The 16950-nt window shown below is 44.2% G+C and overlaps 2 protein-coding genes across 5 annotated transcripts in view; one reads left to right on the top strand and one right to left on the bottom strand.

Moving 5' to 3' along the window:
- The window catches only part of afap1l2 (actin filament associated protein 1-like 2), a 40827-nt gene that overhangs the window by 21434 nt on the left and 2443 nt on the right, over window positions 1–16950 (top strand). For 2 of the 4 annotated variants that reach the window (XM_084342210.1, XM_084342211.1), the window contains exons 5-16: window positions 7504–7615; window positions 9500–9556; window positions 10022–10236; window positions 11423–11602; window positions 11719–11805; window positions 11894–11978; window positions 12072–12176; window positions 12855–13066; window positions 14813–14958; window positions 15054–15165; window positions 16115–16369; window positions 16460–16757. In XM_084342210.1, the coding sequence (XP_084198336.1) occupies window positions 7504–7615; window positions 9500–9556; window positions 10022–10236; window positions 11423–11602; window positions 11719–11805; window positions 11894–11978; window positions 12072–12176; window positions 12855–13066; window positions 14813–14958; window positions 15054–15165; window positions 16115–16369; window positions 16460–16757 (1864 nt within the window). Of the gene's footprint in view, window positions 1–2042; window positions 2177–7503; window positions 7616–9499; window positions 9557–10021; window positions 10237–11422; window positions 11603–11718; window positions 11806–11893; window positions 11979–12071; window positions 12177–12854; window positions 13067–14812; window positions 14959–15053; window positions 15166–16114; window positions 16370–16459; window positions 16758–16950 lie in introns of those variants that run through there. The other 2 variants (XM_084342213.1, XM_084342212.1) reach the window with 2 other exon arrangements.
- On the bottom strand, window positions 46–2171 carry LOC311250498 (kelch repeat and BTB domain-containing protein 13). Its single transcript, XM_084342216.1, has one exon. The coding sequence runs from the start codon at window positions 2058–2060 to the stop codon at window positions 552–554; it is 1509 nt and encodes a 502-aa protein (XP_084198342.1). The 5' UTR covers window positions 2061–2171; the 3' UTR covers window positions 46–551.

The raw sequence follows: 16950 nt of genomic DNA, 5'->3' as shown, positions 1-16950 counted from the left end.
ATCACATGTTGCCAGAGAAATTGGTTTTTAATATACTGAAAGAAATGCAGTCTGTGGTCATACAAGCCAAAAGCATTTCCCACAACCCTCAGAGTCACAACCCTGAGGCTATGTGAAACATATTCTCCCACAGAAACAGGTATTTAATCACTCACGGGGCAAGAAACCTGTGGAAGTGAGTATCCGAGAGTGTGTGAGAGGGCTGCGGTGTGTTTTATGTCGACTGGGAGGCCGGTGGCTCCTGAATTGGCCCAGTGTGACTTCAGGAAAAACGTCGAACGAGGGGTTTAGAACATCCCGTCAGTGCCTTTGAACTTTGCACACACACACACACACACACAAACACATGCACAGTGGCCTCCCTCTAATATAAACTACAGTAGCAGCTGTTGCTAATCAGAACAAATGCTTAGTGTCAGCACGTGTGCGAGCGTGAGTGCATGTGAAAGTGAAGGCACTGAAACGAGGAACATTCGTGTCACTTCGCAATCGCCAGAGTTTTTATTCTTAGACTTTTCCTCTTAAAAACGTGGCATTGTTTTTCAGGTTTTTCACAGTTGCGGTACAGCTTCCACAAATCCCTCAGATGTGTCTGGCAAAGACATTTCTTCTTCCTTCCTTTCTGCACCCAGCTGTGGTGTAACTGGTCCCGTCTTGGGAAGCCTGAGTAAACACGTCCACAGTGAACCGCTCTTTGGAAACCCCTTCATCTGCCTGCGGGGCTTCCATACGTTCCCGGCGATGGCGTATTCAAGCGTCAGCATGTGTTTAACAGTGAACACGGAGTCGCCTCTTATCATCGCGGTGAACAGCGCCCCCTTGCTGTTGATGTAGTGTCCGGGCATGGCTGTCCACTGGCCCGTCGTGATGTTGTAGCAGTCCATCAGACAGCGCAGGAAGTCGTCGCAAGGCCCGTTGCGCATCACGTACAGATTGTCCCTGTGAGCCGCCATGCAGTGGCCGTAGCTTTGAGGTTTGATCATCGTTGTTTCAAGTTTCCACACATCTTTCACTGGTATGTACTCGTAGATATCTGTGGTGTCTGGTGGTTTCCAGAAGCAAACAAAAACCCGCCGTCTCGCCACGGCACAAGCGGCGGACGCCACAGGCCTCGGTGCGTGTTGTATAAACGTCCACTCTTGCTTCTCAACGTTGTAAGTCTCTCCCGTGGAAATGGTCCGTTTTTGGAATTCTCCGCCAATGGCGTACAGTCGTCCATCGTGCCCCAGCAGGGTGAAGTCAAATCTTGGTTGCTGGGGACCTGGAAGAGCAGTCCAAACCCCTGACTCGGGGTTGTAGCAGAAGCTGGCATCCACTGTATCCTTGCCATAACCGTAAACTCCCCCAACAATGTACAGTCGATTGTCAAGCACCGCCACTCCGGCCATGGAGGTGCTACAGAGAGTTGGGAGGTTCGTCAGATGCTTCCACTCTCCCTCTTTTTCGTCAAGGTAGCAAACAACCCTGAAGGAGTCGTGCAGCAGCTCCATCGAAGGCGAGTGTGTGCCTATAGCAATATAGGAAGTAGGAGACAACGATTGAGAGTATTCAATAAGTTCTTCAGGAATCGCGCTCTCTGCCGCTTCCTTCAGATCGTCGAAAGCGTCACAAAGGAAAAGAGCCGCCTTGTGAAAGAGCGCTTGCACCCCAAAGATGGAGGCAGCGTGGTAAAGCAAGAGGCAGTTGTCCGAGTCGATAATGTCGCAAAGATAATGCACCAAACACGCAACCTGCAGGAAAGCGGCGCACTCGACGGCTTCGACAAGTTCATCGGGATCGGTGATAATGGGAATCTCGCCCCTGCAGACGGCGAGGGCGATGAGGAAACCCCTGGCACGCACCCCTCCCTTCAGGTGCAGCTCGTCCTGGTGACTTTCTACCATCCCAGAGTGGAAGAGAGCGCAGAAGTAGTTGCTGTAATTCATCAGCAAGGCCCGCTCCACGGTGAACCAGCTCTGCTCCACCCGCACTCTCACCCAGCCTGCCCGTTGCTCCCGATCTAGGGTCGCATTCTCGGCATGAATATCCCGGGTGACTCCCATGCCTTCGGGCTCTTCCATGATCTCTTAAACCCCGGATCTTTTCTCTTGCTAAAACAGGCTCTCAAGTGACAAGACAGTGTGCGCCTCGGGTGTACATGAGGCATTTTTTCCCCAGAAGTGGACGGTAAATAAAGGTTTGTGAGGGTTCCATTGCGTCCCGTCTGCATGGTCTGAAAATAGAGCGGTGCTATAGATAGCAGCTGGGCCACTCGCAAGCGTCAGGCAGGGAAAGGAAAACTGTTGACATGCACAGTAAGCGGTAATGTGGCTGCAGGGAAGTGGTGATTATCATAACCGCAATATAACTGGTTTGCTTAAGTGTTTGCTGAATTATTCATGATTGTCTTCCAGCTTTTGCCCCTTTAAATCCAGTTTGGTTAACATGAGTATTTCAGTCTTAAACACATGTATTTTCTTTGTTCTTTTCACTTTTTCTTACTATATTACATCATACTTAAAACTGGTTACTTACTTGTAAACATTTCTACACACAATAGAGGAAAAACTAAAATCTGCAACCAAAAACATGAGAGGTTAAAGTGTTCCCAAGAAGACAAGATAATGGAAAAATAAATATGTGCACGGTCATGTGAGTTGTTTCTGCTTCCCACAATGCAACGCAGCTGTTTCAAATATAATCAGAAGACTTTTCATCCTACATAGGTGTTTCTGACCCAAAAGAAAATATGTTACAAGTGTCAGAGAGATAGCAAAAAGCCCAGAGAGTCCTCCCCAATCTGGCTTCCCGAAGCTGAGCCACTCTGATTATTTTTATCACTACCTTCTCCTCTGCTCTGAGCTCCCAGCAGGCTTCTCTGTGTGTGAGTGTATGTGTGTGTGTGTGTGTGTGTGTGTGTGTGTGTGTGTGTGTGTGTGTGTGCGTGTGTGCGTGTGTGTGCGCGTGTTTCCAGTGTGCCAGATTCTTGGCATGGGAACCAGGGATTTTCCATGTTCCTCTGACTCGTTCGTTTTTTGGGCTCATTTTCCCACTCTTTACTCAAAGCCCCCTCCACCACACCCCTGTTCCTCCTCCGCCACCCCTTCTCCTTGCCTTGTTATTTATGCTCTGACTCCTCGATCCATTCCTTCTGCCCGATGTTTCTGTGGTGAGGATGTGTGTGTGTGTGTGGGAAGTGAAAGGAAGGGGTTGAAGTGACTGGAGCGATTGCAAACTCTTCTGGTAGAAAAGAGTTACACCTGGCATGTCCCCTCTCCTTCTCTGTTTAATATCAGTCCAGCTGTCCTGTGGAACGGCTCGCTGTGCTCCTCCTTAGACAGATTTAATTTTTTGAAACAGAGAGAGAAAGAGAAAGAAGATAGAGATAAGGGTGGGTGGGCGGTCCGGGGGGCTGCTGCTGCTGCTGCTCTGGAATGCCTGGCTCTTTGTTTTAATTAATAACAGATGCCTGGGCTGCTGTTTTTCTTTCACTGTGGAGCAGTTTACACTGTGTGTGTGTGTGCGCTACACTTTATGGACGTTTTCTCTTAAGGATCACTTCGCCTTACGACGTCCCCGTCAGCCCTTGAGCGTTTGTAGCTGTCTCTCTTACTTCCGGGGTCATACGCTCGCTGAAGAATCTCAATAATGGTCATTCAAAAAGATTTTTTGTTTGTGGTCAAATCGAAACCACGGAGATGACATAATATGCTGTGTTGCAACTTGTTATTGTTATTGTTTATCAAATAAATACTTCTGTAATTACTATTAATCCCTATAGGTTGTTTGTTTTTTAAATCTTTTATCATTTCAATTAACTAGTTTGTCATCATCAAAGAGCTCTACTATTAATCTACAAGTATTCGGCCTATGTTAAACTCAGTGACATATATTTTATTGGATCCCTTGATCCAAAGGCTTGTTCATTTCCATTATTGTGAAACTGGCTTGATTCCACTCTGCTCCTCCGTGATTCATGGCATCGTCCATCTTGTCCTGTATCAGGACTTTAGACTGGGCCTTCGTCTGAAAAAGCCAATGAAGTGTAATGCTGTCCCCCGGACTTATTTAAAGTATTTATGGGGCTCCTTTGTTATGTCGTGCTGAAAGGGTCTGTCTGTGTGCAACCCAGCATCCAAAGGCGGTAAATTGTTTATGTTCTGGCTGAATTGCTTGGATAAATAGGCCAGATTCACGTGGCGGCCATGAGGTCGTGGTCAGGGTGAAAAAGCTCTAACGCTGGGATAGTGTGATGTCGCTGTACAATCTGACAATTGTTATCTTTTCACCACTTTTGACGCGATTGATCAGCAACTGAAAGGATGATGGATAGTGAAAAACTTCAGGGACCTTTTTCAAGGTAAAACAACAGATTTGGTGACCCATTGACTAACGTTATCACTCGTTTGATTACATCCACTGTGTTTTACTTTCAGGCATAAATACACAAGATGTCTGTTGAGTTAATTTACGCCTTTCCTATCGCATTGGTGTAACACTATCATACAGTAATGTAATACAAAGTGGTCGAGTGCTAACAGGTTATCAAATACGTTGTTCTACATCAAAATATGGCTGTGTCCCTCTGGATTTTCACTATCTGTTGTCTTTCCAGTTGATGATCATTCAGAAAGAGGTGAAATGTCAACAATTTGTCTTTAAAAACCGGAAAAAAGCATAAAAATGTATGCTTAGCCCAAGTCGTAGCTACTTTAAAGGCACAGGGTGTAATTTCTGCCACTAGGGGGCTCTCAATCAAAGCAAAGGAAAAGACGTGAGTGGAAGTTAAGTTCACGGGTTCATGGTAGTTGTTGTTGTATTCTCGGCAATGCTGATGAAAATCTATTTGACGTGACTCATGAGCATATGCTCATGGATGAGGTAATGTTTTAAAGTTTCATTCACGTTATGTTAAGTCACTTTTGCCGACTTCCCTCCTCACTTTCTGACTCTCTCCTGTAAGTTGTAGCAACAGGCGCCTAAATGAAACGCAAAGAACATTTTCTCTGGTTCTTAACATGCTTGAAAACGTTGAGATAGTGCGAGTACGTGACTCAACAAAATATAGAATAAAGTTGTTGTTGATGCAAGAATTGCTACATATTATATCTTTAAGTGCTGTAAAGGAAATGATAAGTCAAATAAGTGTAGCCTCTCAGTTTACATTTAGTCACATTACTTTTTTTCAAAGTATTTTCACATGTTTGCATCATTTTAGAGAGAGAAATGTGACTCATAAAACATCCTGACATTTGTATTTGCTGATACTTGCATTACGGAAAATCCTAAACAGCTCCATAATGTGAAACTGATGTAAGACTCCTACAAACCGCAGTGATAACATCTCTGTCTGTCCCACGCACTTCTTCTCCGTGGATCCTTGTCCTCCACTTTCTGGCTAATCACACAGACAAGTCATCGTCGCTGTGAGTGTGTGCTGGTGCGTCGAACATGACGCCAGTTATTTTGACAGACTTCGGCATCTGCTACGCGTTACTGGAAACGTGTCAGCTCACTGATGCGATATGGTGGGAAAAAGGGCTCACAAACAGGGGATTCCCCTGTTTTCTGGGATCTTCGACAGCCCACATCAGAAATAATCAGTTTTATACAAACAGACGAATGTGATTTGCTTTTCAGTATTTTGTTGTTCTGTAAGATTAACTGAAGCACGACTATCTGAAGACCCACCACAGGCTGGTAACCGCCACATTTTACTGCCTCTTTCCTCTTTAATTTTGCTCATTTTTCTTTTATAGAGATTAACCATTGCTACACACCAAACGTGATTAAACTCCCAAAGTCAATTTCCCCGGTTATTGCATGGAGGGAATAGCTTCAACTCTATCAAACACCAAAGAGAAACTAAGCGGTTCTGATCAGCTGCTCCCCGCCCTCAATTAACCAAACTCTGATCCGACAAGATGTTCAACTTTGTGAACGCGCGCACTTTTTCCGCCGAGCCATCCTCCCTCAGGCGCTGCTCGCAATGATATATGCGGCTCCTTTGCTCAAGGGCTATATTTCATATTTCTGTGATCTTGCGGAGAATGTGACAGCCTTGGGGGAATCTCAAGGAAAATGAAGGAAAACAGGCAGCGTGTTCGGATCAGTGGTGGGAGGAAACGTCAGACATAGTTAAGAAATCGCTTTATGTCCCCCAACTCGTAGGGTTTCATAGAGTTCACTTGAGAAAACTTTTTAAAAGTATATTCAGCAACATCAGACTGTTGCGATATGAATATACGAGCTCAGGTGTCTCAGCCTGTAGGTTTTCCCCTCCTTCTTCATCCCTAGAAGGATATCACCTATCTCTGTGCTTCATTTTTCTCTCTCTACCACTGGAAAGAATGCAGAGATCGCTGTCTCGTTCTAGTATGTACTAGGAGAAAAATGTGCATATCTGCCACCTCCTGCCTGCCACCATAGATGTAAGATAGCTTGAGACTTGTGGTCACAGGTCGAGGAGATAAAGAATGTATTTCCGTTATGAGAGTCGTCCTGGTCAACACAGACGGTGAGCTTTAAGCGCCAGAAATATCAACATCTGATGATGGGATTCCCACAGAGAGGAAGGTGAACGTGGGTGTGATGAATAGACGTTTATCATCCTGTACTTGGTAACAGAAAAGCTGTTGTCAGCCATTTCACAATTCCAGAGAACTGTGTTTGTCCGACAAGGTGCGACTGTATCCCTGAAACATTTTAATACTTCATCTGACGTCGTTTTCTCACAAATTTCTGCAGAATTTGCAGCAATGACCACATGCATGGATGTGTGACAGCTTAAAAGATATGAGTCATAGACCTTGTTGCCATTTTACAGATGTTGAAAGATGTCCTTCAGTTTAATGGTCTCCTGGGTGAGGTTTAAGGCGTCATAATGCTAAGTTAAAGCGAAAAAAACGTGTAGAAAATGACATATAGTTGTGGAGTATAGCTTCAGCTGTACGTGGCTTCACCCTAAACACTCCTGTGATGACAGTTGAATGTGTTGCTCATTAACTGACTGTAGCTCAGTGCAAAAGTAATAGAGATGCTCTGAATGAATGAGTCTTATTCAAGCAGCCATGCAGCAGAGAGTCTGGTAGTTTCCAGCAGTATTGGAAGGGGTAGGCAGACGGTCGGTACCACACAGGAGATGAGAAGAAAGACAGAAGTGAAGCCAGACTGCTGATTGATTTCAGGAAAGCCACAGGGCCCACACACCGAACAGACACACACACACACACACACACACACACACACACACACAAACATACATGCTCTCCCTCTCTATTTCCATGCTCACACACATACACGCTTCCCCGAAGGCAGGCGTGTAACTCTCTCGGGTCGGACGAGGATTGGTTACATGAGGAATTCCCTACTTAGTCCCGACGACACAGCTGGATTAGACACATGTCCAACCTGGGGGGAGGTTTACATGTCGATACTGTGTGTGTCTGTGTGTGTGTGAGTGTGGATTGATAAATTCCCTAACCCCTCTCTCTCTTTTTCCTCCATCCTTCTCCCGTCTGTCAGGGCGTGGCCGGTCGGGAGCCGTTCCCCTTACCTGTAGTTCCCGCTCCAGCCTGCATAGACACCTCGGAGAGTTACTACGAGGAGGCTCAGCCCTATGGGGAAGCTTTCAATGGTAAGAACTGGCAGCTCAGACGCTGGATGAGCTCCGAGTGGCCCAGCATGCATAAATCTGATGTATGACAAAACATGTAAGCTTTATATAAAGAATATATATAGTGGGTCGGATGTGACCTTTATTGTTGTTGATGCTTGTCATGATTCTGCACACTTACAGCTCCCTTTTTATTCTGTTTTTGCAGTTTCAAAAGTCAAAATTCAGAGAAGTAAGAGTTAGAATTAGTCATTACCAAAAGAAAAAAAGCTTGAAATAAGCTGTTGAAAATGTCTGGCCCATGTTCATTTCCTGGAATTTGTAATTAAATAGCCCTGGCTCAGACCATTCACAGCGAACCAGCTGAAGGATTGCTCGATTCAGTACTTGATACGCTGCAGTTGTGTTGCGAAAGAGGCATTCCTGTGAAGAGGAGTTCCTCGTGTTTGACGAACGTCATTTCAGGCTGTGTCATCATGGAAAAGCTGGTGGTTCACCAGGTAAACCGTGGACTCCTTTCCTTCAGCGGTGGAAAGAAGAACTAAAATCTTGTAGTTAAGAAGCAATAGCACAGTGTAGAAGTCAGGCATTACATTTTTACTCACTTAAAAAAGAAAACAAGACCATCAGCGAGAAGATTGGATATTTCTGCACATTTATTATGGTTGGTCCTAATGCCTAACACACACCTAACATGAAAATATACTTCAATTAACTACTTATTGTGCAGAATGGCCCATTTAAGAATATGATATTATTGGATTATAATCACAATCACATGTTTATCACTTTAATGTTGAAGCTGGTGAAGGTGGTTTAACTACTTCGTATTTTTTATCTGCTAGGTAGCGAATTTCCCCTCAGGGATTAATACAGTTTATTTTATTATAATACTACATCATAATTAATTTGTTGATTATATTTTATATTATTAATCTAAATCTGTAAGTTACTCTAAAGCTGTGCAATATTACCCTCTGAATTGTTTGGCAGAGGAAGTTTAAAGTTTAAAGTGAAAGTTTAAAGTAGTCGAAAAAGGAAGTTTGCAAGTACAAGTACCTCAAAATTGTACTTACAAACAGCACTTTAGTAAATGTGAATGTATTTCCAGCGCTGCTTTTATTGAAAATGAAAGTGGTGTCTCGCTGTTCGTATACGTGTTAACACTAAGTTCCAACCAAAACCAAAGAGTGGTGTGCGTGACAAACACATCAGCACAGTCAACAGCTCTGCTGCGTCTGTTCTTCAGAAAACCCAAACCTTTAAGCTGTTAGCCATAATAGAAACAGGCTGACAGTAAAGTGACGTACTCTCTACAGGAAAAATATTAGGTTTTCTGAGAAAGCGGTTTCTTTCACCGCAAGACATACGCCATATGTCTGGCTGCGGTAAATAAGTTTAAGTAAATATATCATGATAGCACAGCCACTGAGAATATAGATGCGTGTCAGAGGATGCATGTTATCGTTTACACGACCTCACCTGATCATCTCTGACGTAAGCAATAAGCATACCTTTAGTTATTGGCGAGTAATGACACATTATGATGAGGTTTTCATGCATCCTCATGCGTAGTTTTGCGTAAAAGCCAGAAGACTTGGATTCATCATGGATTTTGGAAAAGTGGACTAATTAAACGACTTACTTTGGTTTCCTGTTGCTGAGAATGTTACGTGTGTAGGTTGATGCTGGAATGCTAAAAACACTTACAAAAAAAATAAGCAATGACCCTTTATTGTTGTCATGTGCTGCAATTTGTAAAGATTTTTTATACATTTATCTTTTCTATACATATAAAAATAGATATTTTCCCTCCTGACTTTCTTGCGATCTTCCAAACTTCTTCTTCTTCTTCTTCTTCTTCTTATTCTTTACCTTCTCCTCCACGTTTTGGCCTCCTCTCAGGGCCCTGGATGCGAGTGCACAGCTCTGACAGTGTGGTGTATGCTGTTATCAACAGGGGTAGCTACCTCTCTATCACTGGTTGTGTGTGTTTGTGTACGGCATGTCTTGGTCCTGCACTTGTTTGAGGCATGAGCCAGAATGTGCACGGCCCGATCGGCATGCCCTCCAGTCCTCGTTGTCCAGCATGACCACCGCCTTGCATGCAGACAGACAACTAAATCTCAAGCCCGATCTTATCAGCTTCCTGTTTCCTTCGCATCATATCTCGGTATCTTTTGTCTGTCACCATCGTCATCAATCCTTTAACGGCTTATTTGCAGCCTGACTGTTGCAAGAAGATTCCTTCCCACTCAAGATGGTCATCAACATCAAGGAATCATTGGCATCATCGCCCCCTCACACTCATTTAACAGTGTAACGTGTATCGCTGCTACTCATGCCATTTAATCCCCCCCCCTTGTGACCTTTACATGTTTCAGTTTCTCCAGTGACAGCATCGAGTTTCTGATTTTTGTTTCTCAGACGACGGGGAAGCGGTCAGCAGTTCATACGAGTCCTACGATGAGGAGGAGGTGGTGACCAGAGGAAAGTCGCCGTCAGCGCAGCACCAGTGGCCGTCAGCCGAGGCGTCCATCGAGCTGATGAAGGACGCCCGCATCTGTGCCTTCCTGTGGAGGAAGAAGTGGCTGGGCCAGTGGGCCAAACAGCTGTGCGTCATCAAAGACCATCGCCTGCTGGTGGGTACAAGACTGTGTGAAAAATCTGAAGCAAAGTGTGGTGTGCAACAGTCACGGTCACGAGCACAGAGGGTGTTACGAACGGAAGGATTCGTTTGTATTGTGTTTGTAATCATAGCAGTTTTATGTAACTCAACATGGAAAAATGTGAAAACAAACAAATCCTCAAAATACATTTCATAGTCCATGTCCAGCTGGCACAAGCTGTCCTCGTTTTGCCACTTATTTTTAGAGTGGAAAATATAAATCCATTAAATCAACCTGTAAATAAATGCAGTAGTAGGATGGTCTATTATGGCTTTCTACTCGTGTGGGCTGAGAAAGAAGGTCGCCCATGCCATGCAGGCAAAATGCACAATCCTCCGACTGCAACTGGGAAACTAAAAAGACTATTTAAACATTTAAGAAACTCTCATAGCTGTGCAGCAAGGCTAGCATTAACCTACACTTTATATTAACAGTGAAGAAAGTGACTACATGCATGTAAAGGGCAGCTGTTATCAGTACAAATCAACCCTGAATGATCTCTAATGCTGCTTAGCATCCGTTCACTAACATATTCGCCATATTACCTTTATTAGATGATGGATTTACAGTTCGTTGCGCTGCCCTAAAGTAGCCAAAAATTCAGTTAATGCACACTGAAGTACAGAGCTAGAGCGCTAAGGTGATTAGTATTCAGCGTAAACACAAGAAGCAGAGTAAAACAGCCTGCCAGGCTATATTGATTAACTAATTGTTTCTCCTTTGTTTAATCTGTGGGTTCACTTCCTCATCATCAAAAGCCTTTCAATAATAGGCGCTGTTGACCCACTGGCCTAAGGTGCGGTCATTGTAACCATATTAATCACGGCTCGTGTTATATCAGGATGTGTAAATGTTTACACAACGTGTTAAAATAATAATAATACTTGCATGAGACGGAACAATCTGGCACCAAAGAGAGGCGATGACCAGGGTTATGTAGAGGCAGCTGATGAGTGGATGATAGACGGGTAGGGAAAAACACAACAGGGAGAGAAAACAGGAAAAACTCAATTGTCTCGGTCACCTTCATTTATTACTGATATTTATTAAACAGCAAATAATTCAGTGTAAAGACACCATACGCTACCGCAAACTGGTGCCTACAGTCGGCCCTCGTACTGTAAAATCTCAAAGTTAACATTATCTCTGTCTCTCTCAGTGCTATAAGAGCTCCAAGGAGCAGACACCTCTGCTGGATGTGAGTCTGCTGGGCTGCAGCGTGGTCTACAAGGAGAAGCAGCTGAAGAGGAAAGAGCACAAGCTGAAGATCGTACCTGTGGGAGGAGAGGCCATCGTGCTGGCTCTGCAGAGCAAGGAGCAGACAGAGCAGTGGCTGAGGGTAAGCCGATCCAATAAATGCTAGTGGGGCAGGTTTATTACTCAACTTTGCTGAAGTTTCAGAAGAATTGTGCAGTTTCGGTGATGACGTTAATCAACCTGCTCTTCGTTCATTAGGTGATTCAGGAGATCAGTCCCAAACCAGCCGAAAACTGTGACTCCCAGCACTCTGTGTCCGACTCGCCGAGGCTCATTTGTACAAAGGTGGACTTACTTTGAACGTTCATGCTTTAGAGAACCTGTCGGTCTATAAGCAGACAACAGAGTTTCAAATGTTAATGTTTACTTCCAGGGAGAGCTGAGCGAGAGACACTCGGTGGCGTCAGAGAGCGGCAGCAGCACCGACAGCCACGCTGAGACTCCCGAAAACAAAGATGGTGAGTCATTACTCCGGTCCACAAATATGGGTTGAGGTGCATGCTGCTGCTGCGAGCATCATTAAAACTTTCTTCTCCTCCTTCTCTTCACAGTGAAGAAAAAATACGGCGCAGGTTTGAAGTTCAGCAACCTCATGAACATCGGCAAGAAGAAAACGTCCTCGTTAGAGAGCCCAGAGAAATGTGTGGACACCTCAGGTGAGCAGAGATCTACTGAAGCGTGTACTAAATGTCACTCAGGTGCACTTCTTTAGTAGTGCCTTACCACCTGAAATAAGTTGTTTATTGATGGGTTTTTCAAGAATTTATCCACACCACGCCACTTCCACCAGAAAAAATATCCTCCAAACAAGAATCTCGTTAGCAAAATGCCGAAATGGGCACAGTCAGACTCCAGGAAATACTTTCAAGAAACTAAAAGGTTCAGCCCGTTGTCATCTGTGTTTCCACTGTGGTCTAGAGACTTGTGAAGGTGTTGTCACACATTTCATTTCCTATACAAACAACAATGATCATAGATCCATCCGTCATGTACTTTCTTGTCCAACTCCACGCTGATGTGTCGAAGTGCAAAGAAAAAACAAAAACTGGTTTGCAGCTGCAGATTTTATAAAATGATGGCCTCAAGCAGGGACTTTTTGGGGGGTAAAATAAAGTCTCCAGAACTTAATTTACACCCTGGTCCTCCAGACTTCCTCCAAAGTTCCTCCAATAGTCCCTGGGGAAAGTTCCTGCAGTGGAAACACGGCTAGCGGTAACCACTGGTGAGGTCTGCCGGCCTTGGAACTTGTTTTTGCTGTTACAAAACAACACAGTATGAGATGCTAAGAGAAACAGGTGCCTCATGGTTACGTTACCTTTCCTTTCCTCTGCCAGGCTACCTCAACGTGTTGGTGAACAGCCATTGGCGGACCTGCTGGTGTCTAATCAAGAACGGGCAGCTGTGGTTTTACCAGGACAAGGGCAAGAACAAAGTGAGCCAGCCGGCTGTGACGCTGGAGGGCTGCAGCGTCCTGCCCGACCCCAGCCCCGAGCACCTGTACTCCTTTAAGATCGACATGGACGGCACGCAGCTGGCGACCTTAGAGGTAGATGACCACTGTCTCTGCAAATGTTTTGGATTTAGGTTATTAGTCACTTTCATCGTGCTACGACTGTAAAAGCTGGATACAATTACAGTTGTTTGGTAAAACAAATATTTCTCCAGCTGCCGCTGAATGAATGGTTTAACACTCTCTAACCAGAGTGAAGGGTGTCAGCTGTTGAAGGGACCGATCTGGTGGGTAACAAGCATGACGAAGCTGTTGAGACCACGATATCTGCTGTGGTTTGCCTCACATGACAGCTTGCTTCAGCATTGCTCTGTGAGAGAAAACACCAGAAGTCTAACATGTCTGGAACGGCAAAAACAAACATCAGCATTGCTCCAAAAGAGAAATGGTATACAGCCACTTATAGGAACCCTGAACACTAACATGACCTCATGGAAATCACTTTCTGCTGACATCAAACTGAGCATGTGTAATATACGTGTGCACCAAAGGGTGGTCTGCATGTTTGTGTTCGTGTGTGTGTGTGTGTGTGTGTGTGTGTGTGTGTGTAGGGTGTGGGTGTACTGGGATTTCAGGGACCGATGCTACGCCCTTTTTCATTAGCCTCTCAGTACCACCCTGCTACAGTGGATATTTGGTCATAGGCAATGGAATTTGATGTTTAGTCTTGAGGGCTGACACATTTATGGCTTGTTTTTTTTCTTGTTATGAGCTTCTCTGATTTCACGAAGCAGGTCCACCGAAAACAGACGACCTATTTTAATTCTGAGTAATATGTGTCAACCCGGCGTGTGTTGGTAACAGTTCATGTCTTAAGTTACCACTTAGGTTTATATTCAGTATATTATTGGTTATATTCTCAGTAGTTTTGAGGAGGAAATTTTAACAGAAGAGAAAAATATATCGACAAGTTTATATGCAAAAATATGAAATACCTATTTCTGAGTTTGTAATATTACCTCGCAAATATTGTACATATTAACAGTTTTATTTGTTTTCAAAACTACATAATGCACCTTTAAAAGTGGAAACAAGACAACATTAAGCTTTCCCCCCATTGTGTTTCCAAGTGGTAGCTTATTATTATTGGCAGATTGCTAACGCGAGCTTTTCCTGGCCTCCCTTGCAGCTGCTGGTTTGTTTTCTGGCTGCTAGGCTACCGCTAGCAGCCTAGCCACCGTCCAAAGCAAGAATCAACTGTAAGAACCCCAATTTGACCTCAACCTCAGAGCTTTGATGAATGCAGAGTAAAACAGTGGGCTGTTTTTCACAGTTACTCTGGTTGCCCCATCATTACCTGGGGAAAACTACGTATAGTTACAGGGAAAAGAAATCCTACCCGAAACTCTACCTGTTGCGCAATAGCAGACGCCCGTCATTTTGTTCTGTAAATCGAGCCTGTCTGGAAACATTCCAGCCTGGATCTCAGACAAAGGAGCAAAGAGGAAGTGAGGCAATCTAATGCCAAAATACTGAGCAATCAGTATTTACTTGATAATTATAAGTCTGAAAAATAAAAGTTGTCTATTTCCACTTTAATTGTCCTTAATTCTTATCCCTACCAGCTGTTGTGTCTTGCTGTTTCTCAGATCTCAGTTCTTAAGAGGTCGTTCATATTGAAATGCTGCTGGGAATTAATGCCGTAGCAATCATGTTATTAATACAAAGTGACAGATGGTATGCGGTATAAACCACAATTGGGTTTTAATCGCATGATGTCGCAAGTACATGGTATGTACCCAATGCACTTTGTTCCACTCCTTCCTCTCTCCTCTCTCTCAGGCTAAGACGTCTGCAGACATGGGCCACTGGCTGGGCCTCTTGCTCTCACAGACGGGGAACAAGACGGACCCCGAGGAGCTGACGTACGACTACGTCAACGCTGAGAGGATCACCAGCATCGTCACCGCTGCCAAGACTTCCTTCTAGTGAGATACTGTCAACTTCAACAGGCACCGGTCCCACTGCTGTGTGTAGGCACATGATTTAAACCGGGTTTCTGCGTGTGTTTGTGTCTCTCTAGCTTGATGCAGAGGAGGTATTCAGAGCCAAACACCTACATAGACACACCACCCACCATCTCTAACAACTCTGAAGAACTGTACGATGATGTGGCGTCCATAGCTGATCCGGAGGTACGTTCCGCTTTTTGTTTTTATAGAGAAATGTGTTTAATATTTAGCTTTTTAGAGCTTTTTTTGGTTAATAAATGCACAATAAATTCTGCATTAATCTTAATGAATCAATAACAAAAAGCTCTGTAAAGGTTTTGCAACGAAACAATAGCTAAATTGTAAGTTGCCGATAAATGTGCGTGTAATTCTGTCATAAAGAATTAAAAGGAACTCATTAGGCTGTTAATGTTCTGAGGTAGTCTATAAACTGTTAACATGTTTATTATAAGTGCTTATAAATGTCTTATAAACTAATAATAAATGTGTTATGTTATTATTAACACTTTCCTGTTTTGACATTATGTAGAAGACATCTTTGTATCTTGTTGCAGGGATATCTACTCAGGTTAGCATGCTAATCAGCTAGCTCTGGGCATGAATACCTCTTTTTCCAAGGCAGCGGTCCAAAGGACCTGTGCTAACTGTTAGCTGAACTGCTAACAGTAGCCACAGTCATAAACAGAATACAGTTAGCGGCAGCTAGCCACTCTGGTGATATGCTTACCCTGCTAGATGGGAGTGTTAGTTAAACAGGGGGCCAGTTCTTACATATTGCACCTTTTAATGTTGATAAGCATCTCATAAGTACTTATTACCTCTTAACTAACACTTATGACCCTACCTATTACAAGCAACGCAATATCAGATGTAACTAAGTGATGATTATCACAGCGAATGCAAAACATGTTTAGTGGGATTTTTTTTAGATCAAGTCAGATATGTTCTCAGTACACAGGGGTCAGAAAAAGTGATTTTTGATTTTTTGATTGTTTCAGTCAAACTCCACCATCTGGCATCCATTTTGAACTGTGTCGAAACATGTTTTGTTTTCGATTTCAGTTTCATTTTTACACATACTTCCATCTGGCCACTTTCCAGTTTCATAACTTCCTCCTCCGGTGTTATACAGGATGCTGAAGAGAGCGGCCTGCCGGACAGCGAGGACAACAATCTGCAGGAACAGAATGAGACGTGCACGCAAGGCACCAAGGACTCAGCGGCAACAGAGGAGGACGCTGACAACAGGATTTACTTGGACCTCATCCCTGTACGCTCCTTCCTCCACACGTCCTCTGGGGTTAAAAGCCCCACTGCCAAAGATACTTCTAGACATTCCCCGGTCCCGGCAGAGGAGCAGAGAGACACCTCATCTCAAGTGAAAGAGGTACATAATCATGACTTATTTATGTTTCCTGGATTACATTTATATGCAGTAATTTGTGCTTTAATTCCCTGTTTAACGCACTGATTCCAGGTCACTTCTACTAACCGCACTGAGACGGACTCAACACCTGTGACAAATGGAACGAGTTCGACCTCCGCGACCAGCAAACCAGAACAAGAGTGCCCCGCGACTCCCACTCCACTGCAGCCACAAACTCAACTGGTCAAGACCTCAGCCCAAAGCCAGGAGACTCCCAAGAGGAGCAGTCTGGGAATCCCACAGGCCTTCAACTCCCCGGGGGTCCAGATCCATAAAGGCCCGACGGTGCAGGCTGCTGCTGGGCTCCCTCTCAGCCCTAAGCCCGCACGGCCCAAGGCACATACCATAGGTGAGGACGAGAGAGCGCACACAGGTTTTTTTATATATATTTGGAAATGCATTTTCAAATTGAAGCAGAAAATGAGTTTTAGTTAGAAGTGAGTTTTAGTGAGTAAACACAGCTTTTACTGTTTCCCTCAATACTGCTTCAGTTCCTGTGTGATCTTACGTCACCATGGCGCCCTCTAGTGAAAGGCTGCATC

Source organism: Pagrus pagrus, assembly GCF_965226575.1.
Source record: "Pagrus pagrus genome assembly, chromosome: 21".
Classification (NCBI taxonomy): domain Eukaryota; kingdom Metazoa; phylum Chordata; class Actinopteri; order Spariformes; family Sparidae; genus Pagrus; species Pagrus pagrus.
The sequence above is the reverse complement of the archived record's forward strand: the minus strand, read 5'-3'. Positions and strand labels throughout refer to the sequence as shown.